The 15703-nt window shown below is 54.8% G+C and overlaps 1 protein-coding gene across 2 annotated transcripts in view; it reads left to right on the forward strand.

The window, feature by feature from the left end:
• Positions 1-15703, forward strand: part of NEURL1 (neuralized E3 ubiquitin protein ligase 1) — a 78905-nt gene that overhangs the window by 31378 nt on the left and 31824 nt on the right. The window contains exon 1 of one of the 2 annotated variants that reach the window (XM_082408347.1): positions 14335-14516. The exons of the other annotated variant lie outside the window; for it this stretch is intronic. Coding sequence (XP_082264473.1) covers positions 14483-14516 — 34 coding nt within the window. The 5' untranslated portion in view covers positions 14335-14482. Of the gene's footprint in view, positions 1-14334; positions 14517-15703 lie in introns of those variants that run through there. 2 annotated transcript variants of the gene reach the window in all.

The raw sequence follows: 15703 nt of genomic DNA on the forward strand, positions 1-15703 counted from the left end.
TTGAATAATAGTCATTTTCATTATTGTAACAGTCTTTGAGAGGATTTGCTTCTTGTTGATGGAGGACTGTGTGTAAAATGTGTTTCTCTTGTTAAATATCCCATGGGTGGGGGGGGCGGTAAAGAAATGGGAGGGAGTCTGAGGGAGACTTTGCCATTGAGAACATCTGTGGAAATAGGTAGAATTGGTACTCAGATCTTGGGCAGCTTCGGTGTTCATTGGGAATGGGCTGTGTCAATCATTTCTGCCCTGCAAATGGCCAGCATTGCTCCCACATGGGGAAGCCCTCCAGGTGTGTAAATGAAACAACAGGATTGTCTGGTGGGGCAGGTCTGAGTCAGCAGTTACCTATAAAGAAAGGCAGAGGATATTAAACTTGATGGTGTAAGAAATGAGAAATGATTGAAGGTTTTCTTTTTTCTTGGCTGCGCTGCATGGCTTGCGGGATCTCAGTTCCCTGACCAGGGATTGAACCCGGACCATGGCAGTGAAAGTGCAGAATCCTAACCACTAGACTCCCACCAGGGAACTCCCAAATGATTGAAGTTTTTTGAGTAGGGGAGTAGCATGGTTTGTGTAGGAAGGATTGGGGATGGGCTGGAGGGGACTCAAAGGTGGGTTGGCCACTTAGGAGGCTCTCACAGTGGTCCAGGCATGAAGTGGTGAAGGTCCATTGTTACGCGGGTCAGGTATTTTTAAGTGGACATCAAGAGAGGAGTAAACATGCAAAAATAATTTTTAAAATAGAGGAAATGCCTGTGTGAGGAAAAGTAGGGAGGAAATGAGGAGAGGCTGGATGAGCCATTAGACCTCAGTGCAAGTAAGCCTGCGTGAAGGAGAGAGGTAATGAAGAAAGTTTGGTGGAAACATTTTAGGTGACAGTGCAAGTCTAAGGAAAGTTCTTCAAGGCCCGTGGGGAGTCCTCAAGCCCGAGCCATAGTCACTGGTCAGAGGAATCCCATGTCCCCCAGGAATGGGCCTGCCTTACTCTCCCTGCCCCACTCAGTCACTGGCTGGGAGCCGCGGTGGGAAGCAAGGCCTTGGAGCAAACTCTGGGATGGATTTCAGAGCTCCAGAGCTGGGGCCCTTAGTCAGTTATGCTTCCTGTGGTGGATGGTCTGAGAGGGGATGACGGCGATGGGGGGTACGGGGAAGGTGACTGCTGCTGTCTCAGGGCCGTGGTTGCTAGTAACAAATGTGGACCTGGACTGGCTTAAACAATGAGGAGCTGTACTATCTCAGATCACAGGAGGCTCAGAGGTGGGTGGGTGTCAGGGTTGGTGGAGCCTGGGCTCTAAGATGAGGTCACGGATGATGGACTTTCCATCTCTCTGCTCTACCGTCTGGTAGCAGCATGGCCATAGCAGTCCCAGGAATCACAAGCAGACACAATATCTAGAGGAGGAAGAACGACCCCTCTTGTGTGTCTTTCTGAGGAGCAAGCAAACCCTTCTCGGAGGGGTTTTGCAGATTTCCCAGTATGCTTCATGGGCCAGAAGTGGGTCACCTGGCCATACTTGACCCAATCACTGGCAAGGGGGATGGAACCATTGTGATTGGTTTATACCAGCGGATTTCAGCTGTGGCTTCACATTAGAACCACCTGGAGAGCTTTTAGAAACACGCATGCCTGGGTCCCACCCTCAGAGTTTCTGTATTGATTGGTCTGGAATCAGGAGTTGGGCATCAGTAGTTTTATAACCTCCTTAGGTGATGCTAATGTATAGCCAGGGTGGAGAACCCCTGTCATCTTGGAGTAGAATAGATGCTGGGGAATCAGCCACAATGTCCATTCCAGTCACTTAGTAGTTTTGTGTGGCTTGGGCAAGTCAACCTCTCTGAACCTTAGTTTCCTCATCTGTAAAGTGGGGCCTGGCAAGAACTGCCTCCTGCAGTTACTGAGAAGACTGAATGAGCTCATGGATGCTCGTAACTGCAAACTGTAAGTCACTGACAGCTGAGGGATGTTTGCTCATCGCCTTCCTTCAATTTGAAAGGAAAATTCAGCTCCTCTGCTGCCAGGAGCAGCCAGGGTAAGATTGCTCCAGAGCACAGCTTCCTGCCATTAAAGTAGAAAACAAAAGAGAAGGGAAAACGACAGACTGGGGAGCCACGGGCAATTGCAGTGGGCTTTTTTCCTTCTTGGATGGCGTGGGTTTTGAATGCGCTGCTATAAATGGTTTATGCAAACGAGCTGGAGGGGCTCATCCCCATGCTGCCTTAATCCGGGAGAGGCTGGGAAGGAGTCAGGTGCGTGGATTTCAGCGTCTTCTCCGTGCAGTCCTGCAGTGGGCGGTTAGGGGCTGGTGGATACTCTCCCCCTGCCTCCAGGGAAGATGGTCAGATAAGGCTCTGGTTCCTCAGTGTTCCAGGACACACTTGGCTGCTTGGCTTCTTGGTTGTTTCTACCGAAGTGAACACCGGCTCGTGCTGCCAGTAGAACTCAGGGAACAAAGAGGGCCACCCGGGGGGCTGTGAGGTCATGGGGCAGGTAGTTTGTTGCCTTCTGGTACCACTGGGTCCACCTAGGGCATTGTGGCTGGGAGGGTGGCCTCAGGCCTGGAGCCTGGAGAAGGGTCAGATGGGGCCAAGTAGAACCACTCACCATTAGCCCTGGCCTCTCTTCCTTCCCTATTCCAATTCCTCTCCTTTTCTTGCTTCCTTCATAAAATATAGTTTGAGCATACCCAGTGCCCACCATGTTAGGTGCTGGGGATCCAGAGCTAAAAAGACACCTGTCTGCTCTCAGGTTGCTTCCAGTATGGGAAGGGGACCCTTGGCATCACTGCAGGGCCCGGGCTGCACAAACGCACGGGTATGCCTTGGAGGTGGAAGGCCTAGTCTGCCCCGGGGCGTCGGATGACCTCAGAGGAAGGAGCCCTCCCAGCTGAGACATGAAGGCAGGGTAGGAGTTTTTGAGTGATCGGTGTGGTGTGGGGCGTTCCAGGTAGAGGAACTATGTTCAAAGAGCCATGGACCTGTGTGATGCAGCTACGTTCTGGGACACACATGGTTCGAGTGCACAGAGTGTGGGTCCTTGAGGCTGGGGGACGTCACAGCCTGAGGTGAGGCCAGGTGCATGGGCTGGGGTTGGTTCACAGAGGACGTTGAATGCTCCCCAAAGGAGGGTTGAACTTATCCACTGTGGGCTCTGAGCTGGGCAGTGACTCAGCTGATCAGTCAGGCAGAAAGGTCAGCCTGGCAGCCCTGAGGAGGGGAAAGGCTATTGGAAGAATTGTCCAGATCAGGATGATGCTGGTGGCCTGAACTGTGGGAATAGCCAGGGCATGGATTATAGAAGGACACCGTGACTTCCCCGATGGGGGAATTGAGGCTGACACCAGACTTGTGGTCTGGCTAGTAGAACTCAAGGGGTAAACCAGGCCACGGAACCTTGGGGAGGTACCTGTGTTGGGTGGGGTCAGGAAGGGGACTGAGAAGCAGTAAGTTAGAGCATGCTGGCCCATCCTTGGTTTTCCACCAGACCCTGGTGGAAAGCAGGGGTGAGGGGTGAGGGAGGGGAATTCTTGATTGCCTTTCCCCAAATGATTCCCCTCCCACATCCCTGCTTCAGGAAACTCCTGGTTTAGAGTTAAAGATACATAAGTCTAATGCATCCATTTTACAGATGTGAAAACTGTGGCCCATAGAGGAGATTGGTTTGTTCCAGGTCACACAGCAACTATGGAGGTGGTGTTATGACTAGTAAAAACAGACCTCCAAACAAAAGCTAATGCAGCCCACCTCCCTTAATTGGTGCTGAGAACACCTGTTCTCTGGGCAGAAGTGGGTTCAGCTAAGCAGGGTTGAGGCTGTGATGGGTGGGGCATTGTTTTAGAGAGGGAAGGGGGCTTTCTAGGGAGAGATTCTTGCTCCTATTCGCCTAGTAGTGGGACCCAACTCAGGAGCAGCATTAACCCACCTCCTGGAGCCCTCACCCCCAGCAGGAGGAAGGAACCTGTGCAGACATTAAAAGAGGCTGCCCTCCCTGAGTCTCCCCAAACCCACGCAGGCTTCTGCAGACCTTCCTAAGCCTTGGTCAAGTTTTAGCATGGGCCACAGGAGTCCTGGAACCCAGGAGTCCCGGCTCCCAGGGAAAGCTTTGTCCTCTAAACTTGGATGCTGGAGAGTCTGCCCTGTGCATTGCTGGGGTCGCTGGTGGATTGTCTGACCTGGGGCTCCAGCAGCTGGAAGGAGGGAGGGAGGGTGGGGCATCTTGGAGGAGGAGCCTGAAGATGTTACCGGAGACAGAGGAAAGGAAGGTGGAGCAATGGATGAAGGTACAAACTGGGAGATGGGGCAGCTGCAGGAGACAGCTGCAGGGAGGAAAATGGGTTTTCTGTCATTGCGTGCACCCTGCGGTGGCCACCCTTTTTGGGCAGTCCTTTAGGCAGGAAGACCACAGTCCCGACAGTCGCCTTCCATCAGCAACACCTGAGCTCTGGTTCCAGAGGGGGGAACAGCCAGCACTGAGCCAGCCGCATGCTCGTGGTCTCCCCAGGCCTTTAGGGACAAGAGCCCCTGTTTGTGGGGCTGACCGATGATGTGATGTGAGATTGTCTGGGTTTGGAGTGAGGGTGTAGGGCTGGAGGTGTAGTGGCAGGAAATTGAGTCCCTTTGTGGGCTCAGTGGGCGTGAAAGCCACAGGCCTCTCTTGACAGGCCTTGAATAGACCCAAGTACTCACAGGTGCCTCTGTGCCTGGGCGTCCTGCCCTCGGCTCTGCAGCCAGCGTGGCCAAGGTCCAGTGTGTTCCAGTCACGGCCCCTGAGTGGTGGGCGCAGAGCTGGCATAATTCAGTGGCTGGACCACAGGTCAGCCACTCACTTTGGCTCTGTGTGCACAGAAGCCCCTGTTTCAGAGCCAATCTGAGCCCCCTGTTCCCAAAAAGGACCTGCCACCCCCTTTCTCTTTTGAGAGCATTTTCAGGTTTGTGTCTCAGGCCTGTGAGGGCAGGTGCCCCTCTGCATTAATCCCCACTTCCCCTTTGCACATGGGCATGGTGTAAAGATCTGGTCCCCAGAACTCAGAGCCCCTGTTCACCCCCCAGCATGGGAGTGGGCCCAGAGCTCGGCTGGGGCGAGGTCTGTGGGTGGTGCAGGGACCCAGGCAGGGCAGGACAATGACTGTGGGTACAACACAGCCGAAGTCCAGAGCCAGCTAATATGGGGATCGGCAAGTTTTACATTTGCACCTGCGGCAACCCTGGGCCCCTCTGACTGATGCTGTGTTTATTTCGTTGAAAGTGGCTTTTCTCAGGGCAGCATTGTGTAGTAGACAAAGCCCAGGACCCTGGACTCCTGAGTCTGAGATCTGGGTTCTGGACCTGCTCCGGCACTATATAGCTTTTGCAATTCATTTCTATCTCCCTGAGCTTCTGTTTCTCTCATCCGTTGAAAGGGATGAACACCTGCCCTGTGGTATACCTAACAGGGGCTTCTGCAAATCCAATAAGGTTTTTGTGAAAGTGTTCTGTAGCTTTTAAGAGCTGGGTTGTTATTCCAAGAGGCCACACAGCAGAGAGGCCGGCGCTTGTGCTCTCTGATATCTGGTAGGTGTGTGTCCAAATCCCAGCTTAGCTGCGTGTGACCTGGATGCAGTATTCCACTTCCCGAGCCTCCATTTCCTCATCTAGGTGCTGAGTTCCCAGTGCTACCCTTTCTTTCTGTGGACCCGGAGCAGGTGTTTCAAGGTGCCGGCAGCAAATGTAATTTTCTTGATTGGTCTGGCTACTTATCTGTTTTAGTCTCTGCCTAGTTTTTGCAGGAGGAGGAGGAGGTGCTGGGACTCCCACTGATGGGTGATGGGGAACCAGGTCAGAGGCCATGGTGACGAGGGAGGCAGCCAGGCCCAGTGGGACTAAGGGCTTCTGAGAGGCAGAAGCCCTCAGGCGGCTGGCAGAGCAGCTCTGGGCAGAGGCCTCTTCCTTGGACTGGGAATTCCGGGACTTCAGGGCCCACCTGCCCTCCGACAGCCCCTGGGACTCACAGCTCAGCCCCTCTGCTTTGCTGAGGCTTCCTGAGTACCAGCCCCTCCCCTGAACCCTGATCTGGCCTGGGCCCTGTATGGTCACTGGTCCTCACCAAGGCCGTACCCGTGATCATTCGCTTGGCCAGTATCCACCGCCTGCCCTCCTGGGAGGGGCACCATGCACTGCCTGAGTGCAGGCTCTGGAGGCCAACTGACCTGAGGTCAGATCCCAACTCTCCCCTTTCCATGTCCCAGTTTCTTATCCATAAGGTGGGGCAATGGTAGTGCCTTTGTATCGACTTCAGGTGTGTAAGTGTCTCATCAGTAGCACTCCCACGGCCATGGTACTTCCTGTGCATCCCCTCTGTTCCGAGCACACCACACATGGGAACTCGGTTCATACCCCAGTAGCCCTATGAGGTAGGCACTATTATTGTCAACCCAATTTTCAATTGAGAAAACAGGCACCAAGTAGGTGTTAGATCTGGGATTTGAACCCAGGTCGTCTGACTCCGGAGCCTGCTCTTCGCCATCGCCTGTGAAGCACCTGGTGTAGACACATGTAAGTGGCGGCAATGAATAGTATCTGGTGTTGTCAGATCCTAGGGGTCTGGCTGCCAGTGGCCTTTCTGGCAGCGCCCCAGACCCTGGCCCCTGTGGGGTCCTGCACCATCACTCTCTCATGCCCACTAGTGCCTGATGGCTAAGCCCGAGTGCTGGAGGGAGAGGCCCTGGCAGTGGGCAGGAGGCAGGGTCAAGGCACAGGAGTAGAGCTGGGGGCCAAGTCGGCTGGTCCTGGACTCTGCCATCCCTCAGTAGACCGGATCTGGGAGGGGGAGGAAGCAGGAGAGAGCCTGAGGAAGTAGACTCTCAGAGGCAGGAGCGTGGGCCGAAGGAGGCCGGGGGAGGGGGGGCCTCCCTGCCTTGGGGTGGCTTCAGCTGTCCGGGTGCTGAGACCAGAAAGGGTGGGCACCCGGAGACCTGGCTGAACCATGAGCCCTGGAGGTGTGTGTGTGAGTGTGTGTGGCAGGGGAAGGGGGTGGGGAGGGAGGTGGCTGGGGTGGGGGAGGGTGGTCTCTGACTGCGGAGGAGGGATTTAACCTCCTGCTATTAGCTGCCAGCTTTCCTCATAATCCAGCAGGCGCAGCAGATCAGTCGAGTGTGTTTACGCGTCTCCGGCGGACGAGGCTCTTGTCTTGCTCCGGCGCGTGTGTCCCGTCTCCTGCGTCACCTTGGGTCTCCCCATCTCTCTGCCTCACCTCCCCCTTCAATGTCTCATTGTCTGCCCTTCCCACCTTCCTCAGCAAGGTTATAATTTAGGGAGCAAATCTTATGAGTTCAGACCCTGCTAATTTATCACTTGTGATCACTGGGATGGCTTCAAATTTGAAATTTATTCCACCCGAACAAAAATAGAGCGCTAACCGCGTGACAAAGGACAATGTTTATTCTGCTTACTTAGAAGAACCCACTCTTACCTAGCACTCTGATGACATTTGCATGAAAGGCATGCGTGCAATAACATGCAAAGCTTAGAACGGTGACTGGGGCAAGGGGAGTAGTGCTAAGTAAATGGTATATGACGGCGATGATGAAGGTCATTACCTATGGAGGCAGGTCCTCCCTTTCTTCTCCTTGGTGTAACATATATACTCAGTGCTGTATTCACATTCTGTATCCTAGGTCACTCCTCTCTGAGGTTGGGGTGAAGATCTTAGCTCCTCCAGGTTCTACTTGGATTCCTGAGTTCTCTGGGTCTCTGAACAACACATCAACAGCCATAGTTACTATTATTTGTTGAGCCAAGCACCAAGCCTCAGAAAAGCTCTGTAGCTTGCCCAGTCACATGGCAGTGGAGCTTGCCTGACTGACCTCCAGACCAGAGCTCCCAGCCTCCACACAGGTGGGTGGCACATCACCTACCCTATCTGGCCGGGGACATAGATCTTATCACAGGCAAATGTTTGTTTCCAGCTGGGGTTTCTGTGGGTGTGGGCTCCATCTGGCACACCCTGTCCTGGGAATCGAAACCTTGTTCTTCCTTGTTCTGTCCTTTCTGCCTGGCATGGACGGTGACCCCTCTGTCTAGTCCAGGCTGGCCTAAGACCTGGGGCCCAAGACGAGTCTCGGAGGATCTGAGAAAGGGCTGCTTGGCGCTGGGCCTGGGGCCTGGGAGGGGCGCCCAGCTCCAGGCTGTTTGCTCATATTCCCTTTCAGTCCCCAGCCCCCGCCTCTGCACCTGTTGTGTTCCCATCATCCTGGGCAGCTGGCAGCTGTCACTGCTGGGGCACCTGACCCAGCCCCCGAGGATGCCCCGTGAGCGCCCTGGCTCCGGTTTCCCTGCAGCCACAGCTCCCGCTCTGCTGTCTGTCCCTGTGCGGCTTTGTCCTCGTCTCCGTGCGCGCTCTCGCTCTCCCGGGCTCTAGGCAGCGGTCTCCACTCTCCTCCTGGTTCTGGGCGTGGCAGGAAGCTTGTGTGTGTGTGGGTTCCCTGCTCCCCATTCTCCAGCACCAAGCCCAGTCTAATCAGGCAGGGACAATGGCCTTAAGCCCCATATGCCAGGTGACTCATCAGCTCAATCAAATTATCCCTTGTTCTTGATTAAAAAAAAAAAAAAAAAAAGACACTATAGCAACCAGGGGGGCCTCCCAGCTCCTCCCAGCAGGGGTGCCTCCCCTCCCTGACCTCTCTTTCTATCAGGCCCCTCTGCCCCCCTCATAAAGAGAAGTTATCCCCTCTCCTTGTCCAGTCTTCCGTGCCTTCCGATGCCCTGACCCGTATGTCACGTTAAACACCAGAAGACATTAAACCTGAGTTCAGTCCTCCTACCCTCCACCCGCTGTGCGACCATGGGAAAATCCACAACTTCCTAGGCCTCCTTTGCTGCACCCGAAGGCAGTGGCTGGACCCAACACTCTCAGGGCTCCTCCCCACCAGAGAGCTTGGAGTCTGCGATTTGGATGGTTTCTATTGTCCAGGGAACTTGTTCCAGGTTTTATTGTGTTTGTATGTTTGTTTATGTATTTATTTATGGTCGCGTTGCGAGGCTTGTGGGATCTTAGTTCCCCGACTAGGGATGGAACCCGGGCCTCTGGCTGTGAAAACGTGGAGTTTCCACTGGACCTCCAGGGAATTCCCCCAGGTTTTATTCTGCAGTTGCTGGGTCTGTACTAGATTTTACGTTCTGAGAGGTGCTGGACCTTGGGAGATGTCGCTGAGAAAGGATGTGGTGAGGGGAGGGTTGAGGTGGGGAGCTCGCCACGGAGGCCATGATGGGACCCGGGAGGGAAGAGGAGCAGGCAGAAAGGGCTCAGGAGACAGGAGATGGCAGGGAGGGGAGGGGGGTCCTAAGGACGGTAGGGTCTCAGGAGCTGCATGGGCCCAGAGAGCCAAGGGGGTGAGGGTTCCCTGGATGGGGCCAGAGGGCAGAGGCAGCGGGGGCTAGCCAGAGAGGGAGGGGTTCTCTCCGAAGCCTGGGCAGGGTTTCTGTCAGACCAGGTTGCTCCCCAAGGGCACACCGAGGCCTGCCTTCGGCCTGTGCACTTTGAGGGACTACAGCCGCCCAGGTCACAGACGGGTCTACTTTCTCCAAGGTTTCCAGGCTGGGCTCTCCTGTTACCAGGTGGGAAGTCCAGTCTTGTGCGAGTCCACAGTCTCCCTTGCCTTCATTTAAGCTCCATTCCTGGGAGGTCACCCTCTGTCTACTGGAAAATTCCTAGGTTCTGCCTCCACCTAGAACCCTTCTGATTCCTCAAGGAGGTCATTGTCCCCTTGTCTTCTCTTCCCTAAGCAAGAAGAGCCCCTGCCCTTTGACCTGTTCTGGATAAAGCATGAATTTTGAGGTCAGGCAGATCTGGGTTTAAACTCTGCCTTGAGTGTTACCCAGCTGAACTCCACTTCAAGTAGACTTCGAACTCCATGTCAGTGTAACCTCTCTGTCTCAGTTTTGTAGCCTGCAAGATGGGGATGATTATAATCCTGCGGGGATGTGGTGGGGGGTAGGTGTGATTATGTGTGTGAAATACTTAGCACAGTGCTTGGCACACAGTAACTTCAATAAATGGTGGCATTTGTAGTCACTTCCATAGATTTGCTTGTAGATTTCCCTTTCACATCCCCTTTTAACATCCTTTCTGGCTACAGAACAAAGCACTGCAAACATTCAGACAGAGCCAAAGGAACCTCATTCCTTGATCCCAGCGTGGCTCCTGCTTGGCTTCTGAAGGGCAGAAGTTGGGTCTCGCTCACTAGCGGGTCCATAGTTGGCACTCAGTGAATGCGAGATGAATGAATGAATGATATAGGTCAATGGTTCTCTCGCCCCTTTTTTTTTTTTTATAAATTTATTTATTTTACTTTTGGCTGCGTTGGGTCTTTGTTGCTGTGCATGGGCTTTTCTCTAGTTGCGGTGAGCGGGGGCTACTCTTCATTGCGGAGCACGGGCTCTAGGCATGCGGGCTCAGTAGTTGTGTCTCGCGGGCTCTAGAGCGCAGGCTCAGTAGTTGTGGCGCACGGGCTTAGTTGCTCCGTGGCATGTGGGATCTTCCCGGACCAGGGATCGAACCTGTGTCCCCTGCACTGGCAGGCGGATTCTTAACCACTGTGCCACCAGGGAAGTCCTCTCGCCCCTTTTAGTAACAGAATGCTTTGGCCAAACGAAAATTTGTGATGTACCAATGAATAAAACAGAGAAGAGGTGCAGTGCTGGCTGCCACGTCATCTGTAAAGGCCTGGACACTGCCCTGGGGAGACAGCAGGGGGAAACCCTCAGACACAGGACATTGCCACTTCCCACTTAAATTGCGGAAGTGGATTTGTAGGAAACAGGACCCAGGGAAATCTGCTAGAAAACCCCTCGAACAATGGTGCCGTGAAGGCTCAGGGGCCGCCCAGGCCCGTGTCTCAATTCTCTTCTCCATTCTCACTCATGTGACCAGAGTGAGGACCACCGCTCACCTGAAGCGCTCACCCTGCCCCCATCCATCCCTGCTGGGTTACTTCCCCCTTCTCCTGTCTCCAGAGCATTACGCAGATTCAGTTCCACGGGTGAGGTATTTTCTGAGAGGCAGCGCTGTACAGGCATGACGCTAGGCCCGAGGAGCCAGGGCGAGTCAGGGACAGGCCTGACCCTGTGACTGCTGCTGTTTTCTCGCCTGGCGCCTTCTGCCCCCTCCAGTGCATTCTGCACGCTGGATGGCAGAGTGACCTTTCAGCAATGTAGGCCTGGTCTTGTTGCCCCCCTGATGAAACCTGTCAGGGGTTCCCTGTTGCCCTCAGAAAAAAGGCCAGATTCTTCACCCTGCTCTTTGAGGCCCTCCTGGTTTGTCCCTTGCCCCCTTGGCTTGCCCCCAGAAAATTTCCTCAGGCTCCTGCTGCTGTCTCTGCTCCAGACATATGAACCTTGCTTCTTGAATGGGCTGGGCTCCCTCCAGCCACAGGGCCTTTGCACATGTTATGTTCACTCCCCGGAGCACCCTCTCCCCTAACCTACCTCCGCAACACAGGGACGTGCCTACTTACCCTTCACTATTGCTTTTCAGGAAAGCCTGCCCCGAGCCCCGCTTTCTTTCAGAGCACTTTTCTAGAATTGTGATTGTATCTTCCTCACTATACTACTTGATAAATGTCTGTTTCCTTCTGGGCTGTAAGTCCATGAGAGCCAGGGCCTGTCTACTGTCGATCACCATGGTGTCCCCAGTGCATAGCTTAGTGTCTGGCACACAGTAGGTGCTCAATAAATGTTGGTCATGTTGAATTGCTGAGATGCATCCAAAAAGCCAGGGCAAGCAGATAAGGCCACAGCTAGGCTATGGCTGTCCCTGTGTAAGGTAGAGTAAGACAGGGGGTTGGGAGAGGCGTAGCTCGGGCTCAGAGGAGAGACAGGCTCCAAGAAGGGGGACTCAGTCTGCACCGGGGGCCCTAGCGGGACTTCCCAGAAGAGGAGTTCCCAGTGCTGGGTGTAGGTGGGATGACCAGGCTGGCCAAGTGGGAGGGGTTGGTGAGGAAGGGCCTAGCTGGTGCATTTAAAAGCAGACAGGTTGAGGGGGGTTGACTCTGCTGCTGTAGAAACAGCCTCCAGAGCAGCCTCTTTGCCTCAAGTTTCCTCATCCGTAAAATGGGCATAAGAATGCAATTGATCTCTTAGGGTTGTTGTGGGGATTGAACAAGTTAATATGTGTAACATGCTTAGAACTGTCTGGCACACGATAAGGCCTTGTGTTTGCCATTTCTGTGATTATTTACCCCAGAAAAAGCGTTTGGGTTATTTCCTCTCGGTCAGGTTTTGACTTAGCCTCCCTCTCCCGGAGGAACTGGGTACATGTGCCACTGAGTGTGTACGTGTGTGTACGTGTGGCCGCACACAGCCATGAGTAAGCGTGTGCCTGTAGAAAGGAACCGCCCTGTGTGGAATCGGGTGTCGAAGCTTCTCCCAGAGAGGAGTCTCAGGCAGGCCTCTGGTCTGAGGGGGTGTGGCAGTGTGGGCTTGGGGACTCTCCCACCCCAGACCTGCCCAGCCCTCTGGCTGGTGACCCTAGGTCAGTCCCGAATGCCCCTCCCCCCTCTCTGCCCCTCCCCCAGACCCACTCAGGATGACAGCAGCAGCAGGGTCCTGAGCTGAGGGTGTGGGGCCCAGCACAACCCTTCACAGTGTGCAGGTCTCTGAGTTCCATCTGGTACAGGACAGCCCCTGCCTTTCCCACGGCTCTTTCCCCAGCCCCACCCCTTTGCCCACTAGCCTTCCCTCCACAGATATCCCTATTTCACTCTTAAACCCTCCCACAACCTATTTTCTACGAAAGGAGTAAGACTGATTTTTTTTAAAAAAACATCTATCATATCACTCTCCTCTTTTCTCATTAGTTACTTCTATTGCACTTAGACAAAATCTAAGCTTCCTACCATGACCTACAAGATTCTTATTATCTGGTTCTTGCCCATCTCTCCAAATTCATCTTGTCCCACCCAGATCTTTCCTTGGGGAACTAGATCCCTGGCCCTGGGGACAGGAGCTGGGGCTGAGCCAGGGCCTGGGAGGAGGGAGCTGTCCTGTTCTCCTGGGAGAGACTCTGATGGGTGATGTCTGGGAGATTGTCTGCTTGAGTCCTGGCTCTGCCTCTGACCTGCTGGGTAACCTGAGCATCTCAGAACCTCCACTTTCTTGTCTGTAAAATGGACATAACAGAAGCCCCTGCCACCTGGAATAAAAATCAGACAGTGCACGCAGCGCGTGCTGCACGCTGAGCGCTCAATACGTGGCGGCCGCTCTCTTGGTGATGCCTTGGGATCCCAGCATGCTTGCCTAGGGCTAGAGGGGCCTGCCCTCCCACCGCCCTCTGCCCTCTCTGCACCTCTCCCTCTCCGCCGAGTGTGAGGTGCCGGGTTCTGCACCTCAGGATTTCTCCAGAGGCTTTGTGAGTCTGTGGGGGTGAGCATGTGCTGTGGGTGTACATTGTGAGGTGTGTATGTGTAGGTATGTGTGCTGGTGGGCAATAGGTGGCTGTGTGCACAGTGGTGAATGCTTTCAAGTGCTCATGAGCCTGTGTTTGTGCATATACCTGTGATGTAGTATAGACGGGTAGTGTGCTCTGTGTATATTGGTGTGTGTTTTGTATGTCTGTGATTAAAGGAATGGTTTAGTGTGGAGGTAGAAGTGTAGATTCCAGTACCAGACTGCCTGGGTTTGCAGCCCGGCCCTGCCACCTTCTAGGTAGGTAACCTCTTTGTCTCAGTTTTCTCATCTCATTTCTCAGATAGTAATAATAATGGTACCTATTGATAATAACCATATGCTGACCTCATCGTTCAGCCTGTGAGGACCAAAGGGGTTAATACTCGTAAAGCACTTGCAGTAGAGCCTGGAAGAAGATAGGAGTGATGTCAGCTCTTTGTTATTAAGCTGCACTAGCCAGATTGTAAGCCCCTTGAGGGCAGAGACAAGGTCTGTCTTGCTTACCATGGCATCCTGTCGTCTCCCCCAGCGTCTGCATGTAGTAGGTACATAATGGCATGTGAATGACTGTAGCCTGGGTGAATGGTGAGGTTGTGTGCGTGTGTGTGTGTGTGTGTGTGTGTGATGAGGTGTGTGATAGGGAATGTGAATGTGTGTGTCCGTGTGTGTGTGTCCGTGTGTGTGTCTGCCTGCTCTGGCTGGGGCATCTCCAGTGCTTTCTGGAGCTCGGCTATTTCAGGAAGCCTCCAGTCTCCTCCTCCTTATGTAAATAAACATGACAGATCCCATCGCCTGTACCAGCGCAGGGAGGTGGGGGAGGCTCCGGGAGTGGGTGGGAGCTGGGAGGCAGCCGTGAGCGGGGCCAGAGGGGCGTGTGTGCGTGTGTGGCCGGCCTTGCGGGCGGCGGGCTGCGTGCGGGCGGGGCGGGCTCGGCCCTGCCATGCCGGCTGCTGCTGGCCACGGAGGAGGGTGGGGGGCAGGAGGAGGGGAGCTGGCCGCCAGGGCGGCTCGGTGACGAGGCCAGCCAGCCAAACGGAGGTGGCCGTGCTACCCGCTGCCCACGATGGGGGGACAGTTCACCCGGAGCACCTTCCACGGTAAGACCCTAGCTGATGCCTGAGGGTCTGCCCATCCACAGCCTGGGGACCACCTGGGGAGGCTGGGCCCGAAGGGCACTGGGGCTGAGGGCATGGCCATTCCGCCTGCCTCTTCACTCCTTGGTGGGCTCCCGGGCTGTGGGAGGGGGTGCCTTTGGGTGACAGGTACTGGGGTCGGGGGGAAGGCAAGGGGGGCCGGGACGAGCAGGAAGAGAGGTCCTTCCCTGGCAGACAGCAGGAGGTCAGACAGCTGAGTCTCCCCACAAAGTCTCCTTGTCCTCCTGCCTCCCCAGGGTGCTGATCAGCCTCCAGGTGGGATGTGAGGTCCCAGTGTCCATACTCCCCTCTCCTTGAACTGAGGCAAACCACAGTTAGGCAGCTGGGGGGACCTGTTTGTGGGTTCTGGGATGCGGGCCGTGGAGGTCAGTGCTGTGCTCCATGACGGAGCCATGGAGAGATGTGTGGGTACACGCGTATATGCAAGAGTGTGTGTGTGTGTGTGTGTGTGTGTCTGTCTGTGTTTATGAGTGTGCATTGGCGGTGTCTGTGGGTGGGTACCTGTGCTGGCTTGTGCCTAAGCACACACGGGTGCAAACCACATTGCCTGACCTCAGTTCTCAAAGCGTGTGCTCTGCCGAGGAGGTCAATGAACTTCTGACTCCTGGGGTTCACATCTGTGCTCAGACAGACCGACAGGCAGGCAGGTGAAGCGGTGAAAGGAAGGAGCGCTGGGTGGCCCCTGCTTGCGCCTGCTCCTGTGCCCTCATCGGCCTGGCCCCAGTACTGTGGTCTTGGGAGTAACATGGCCGATGTGGCACCAGACCCAGAAGGGAAGGCCTTCCCAGGGACTTGTTTTGTCATCGCTGGGCCCCGTAGTTGGGGTTCCTGTGCAAACTGGCTGGCGCCAGGACAGTGTGGGCTGACCCTGGGGGGTCCCTGCCACACTCCCCTGTGTGCCCTCCTCCCCTCCTCAGGCAGGGCATTAGGAGGTGGGGCAGTCTCCGTCTGCTGGGTTCAGTGGGCACCGAGGAACCGGGAAAGGGCCGGGAAGGAAGAAGGGTGGTGGCAGGAGTGAATGGGAAGCTGTGGCCAGGACTGGTGACCAGGTGACTTCCCCTTTCCAGGCCCTGGACTTTGAAAGAGTAATTTCTAATTAAAAAAGAAAAAGGCAGGGAAGGAGACATGGG

The sequence above is a fragment of the Balaenoptera borealis genome (genome assembly GCF_965194805.1).
Source record: "Balaenoptera borealis genome assembly, chromosome: 10".
In the NCBI taxonomy this organism is placed as follows: Eukaryota; Metazoa; Chordata; class Mammalia; order Artiodactyla; family Balaenopteridae; genus Balaenoptera; species Balaenoptera borealis.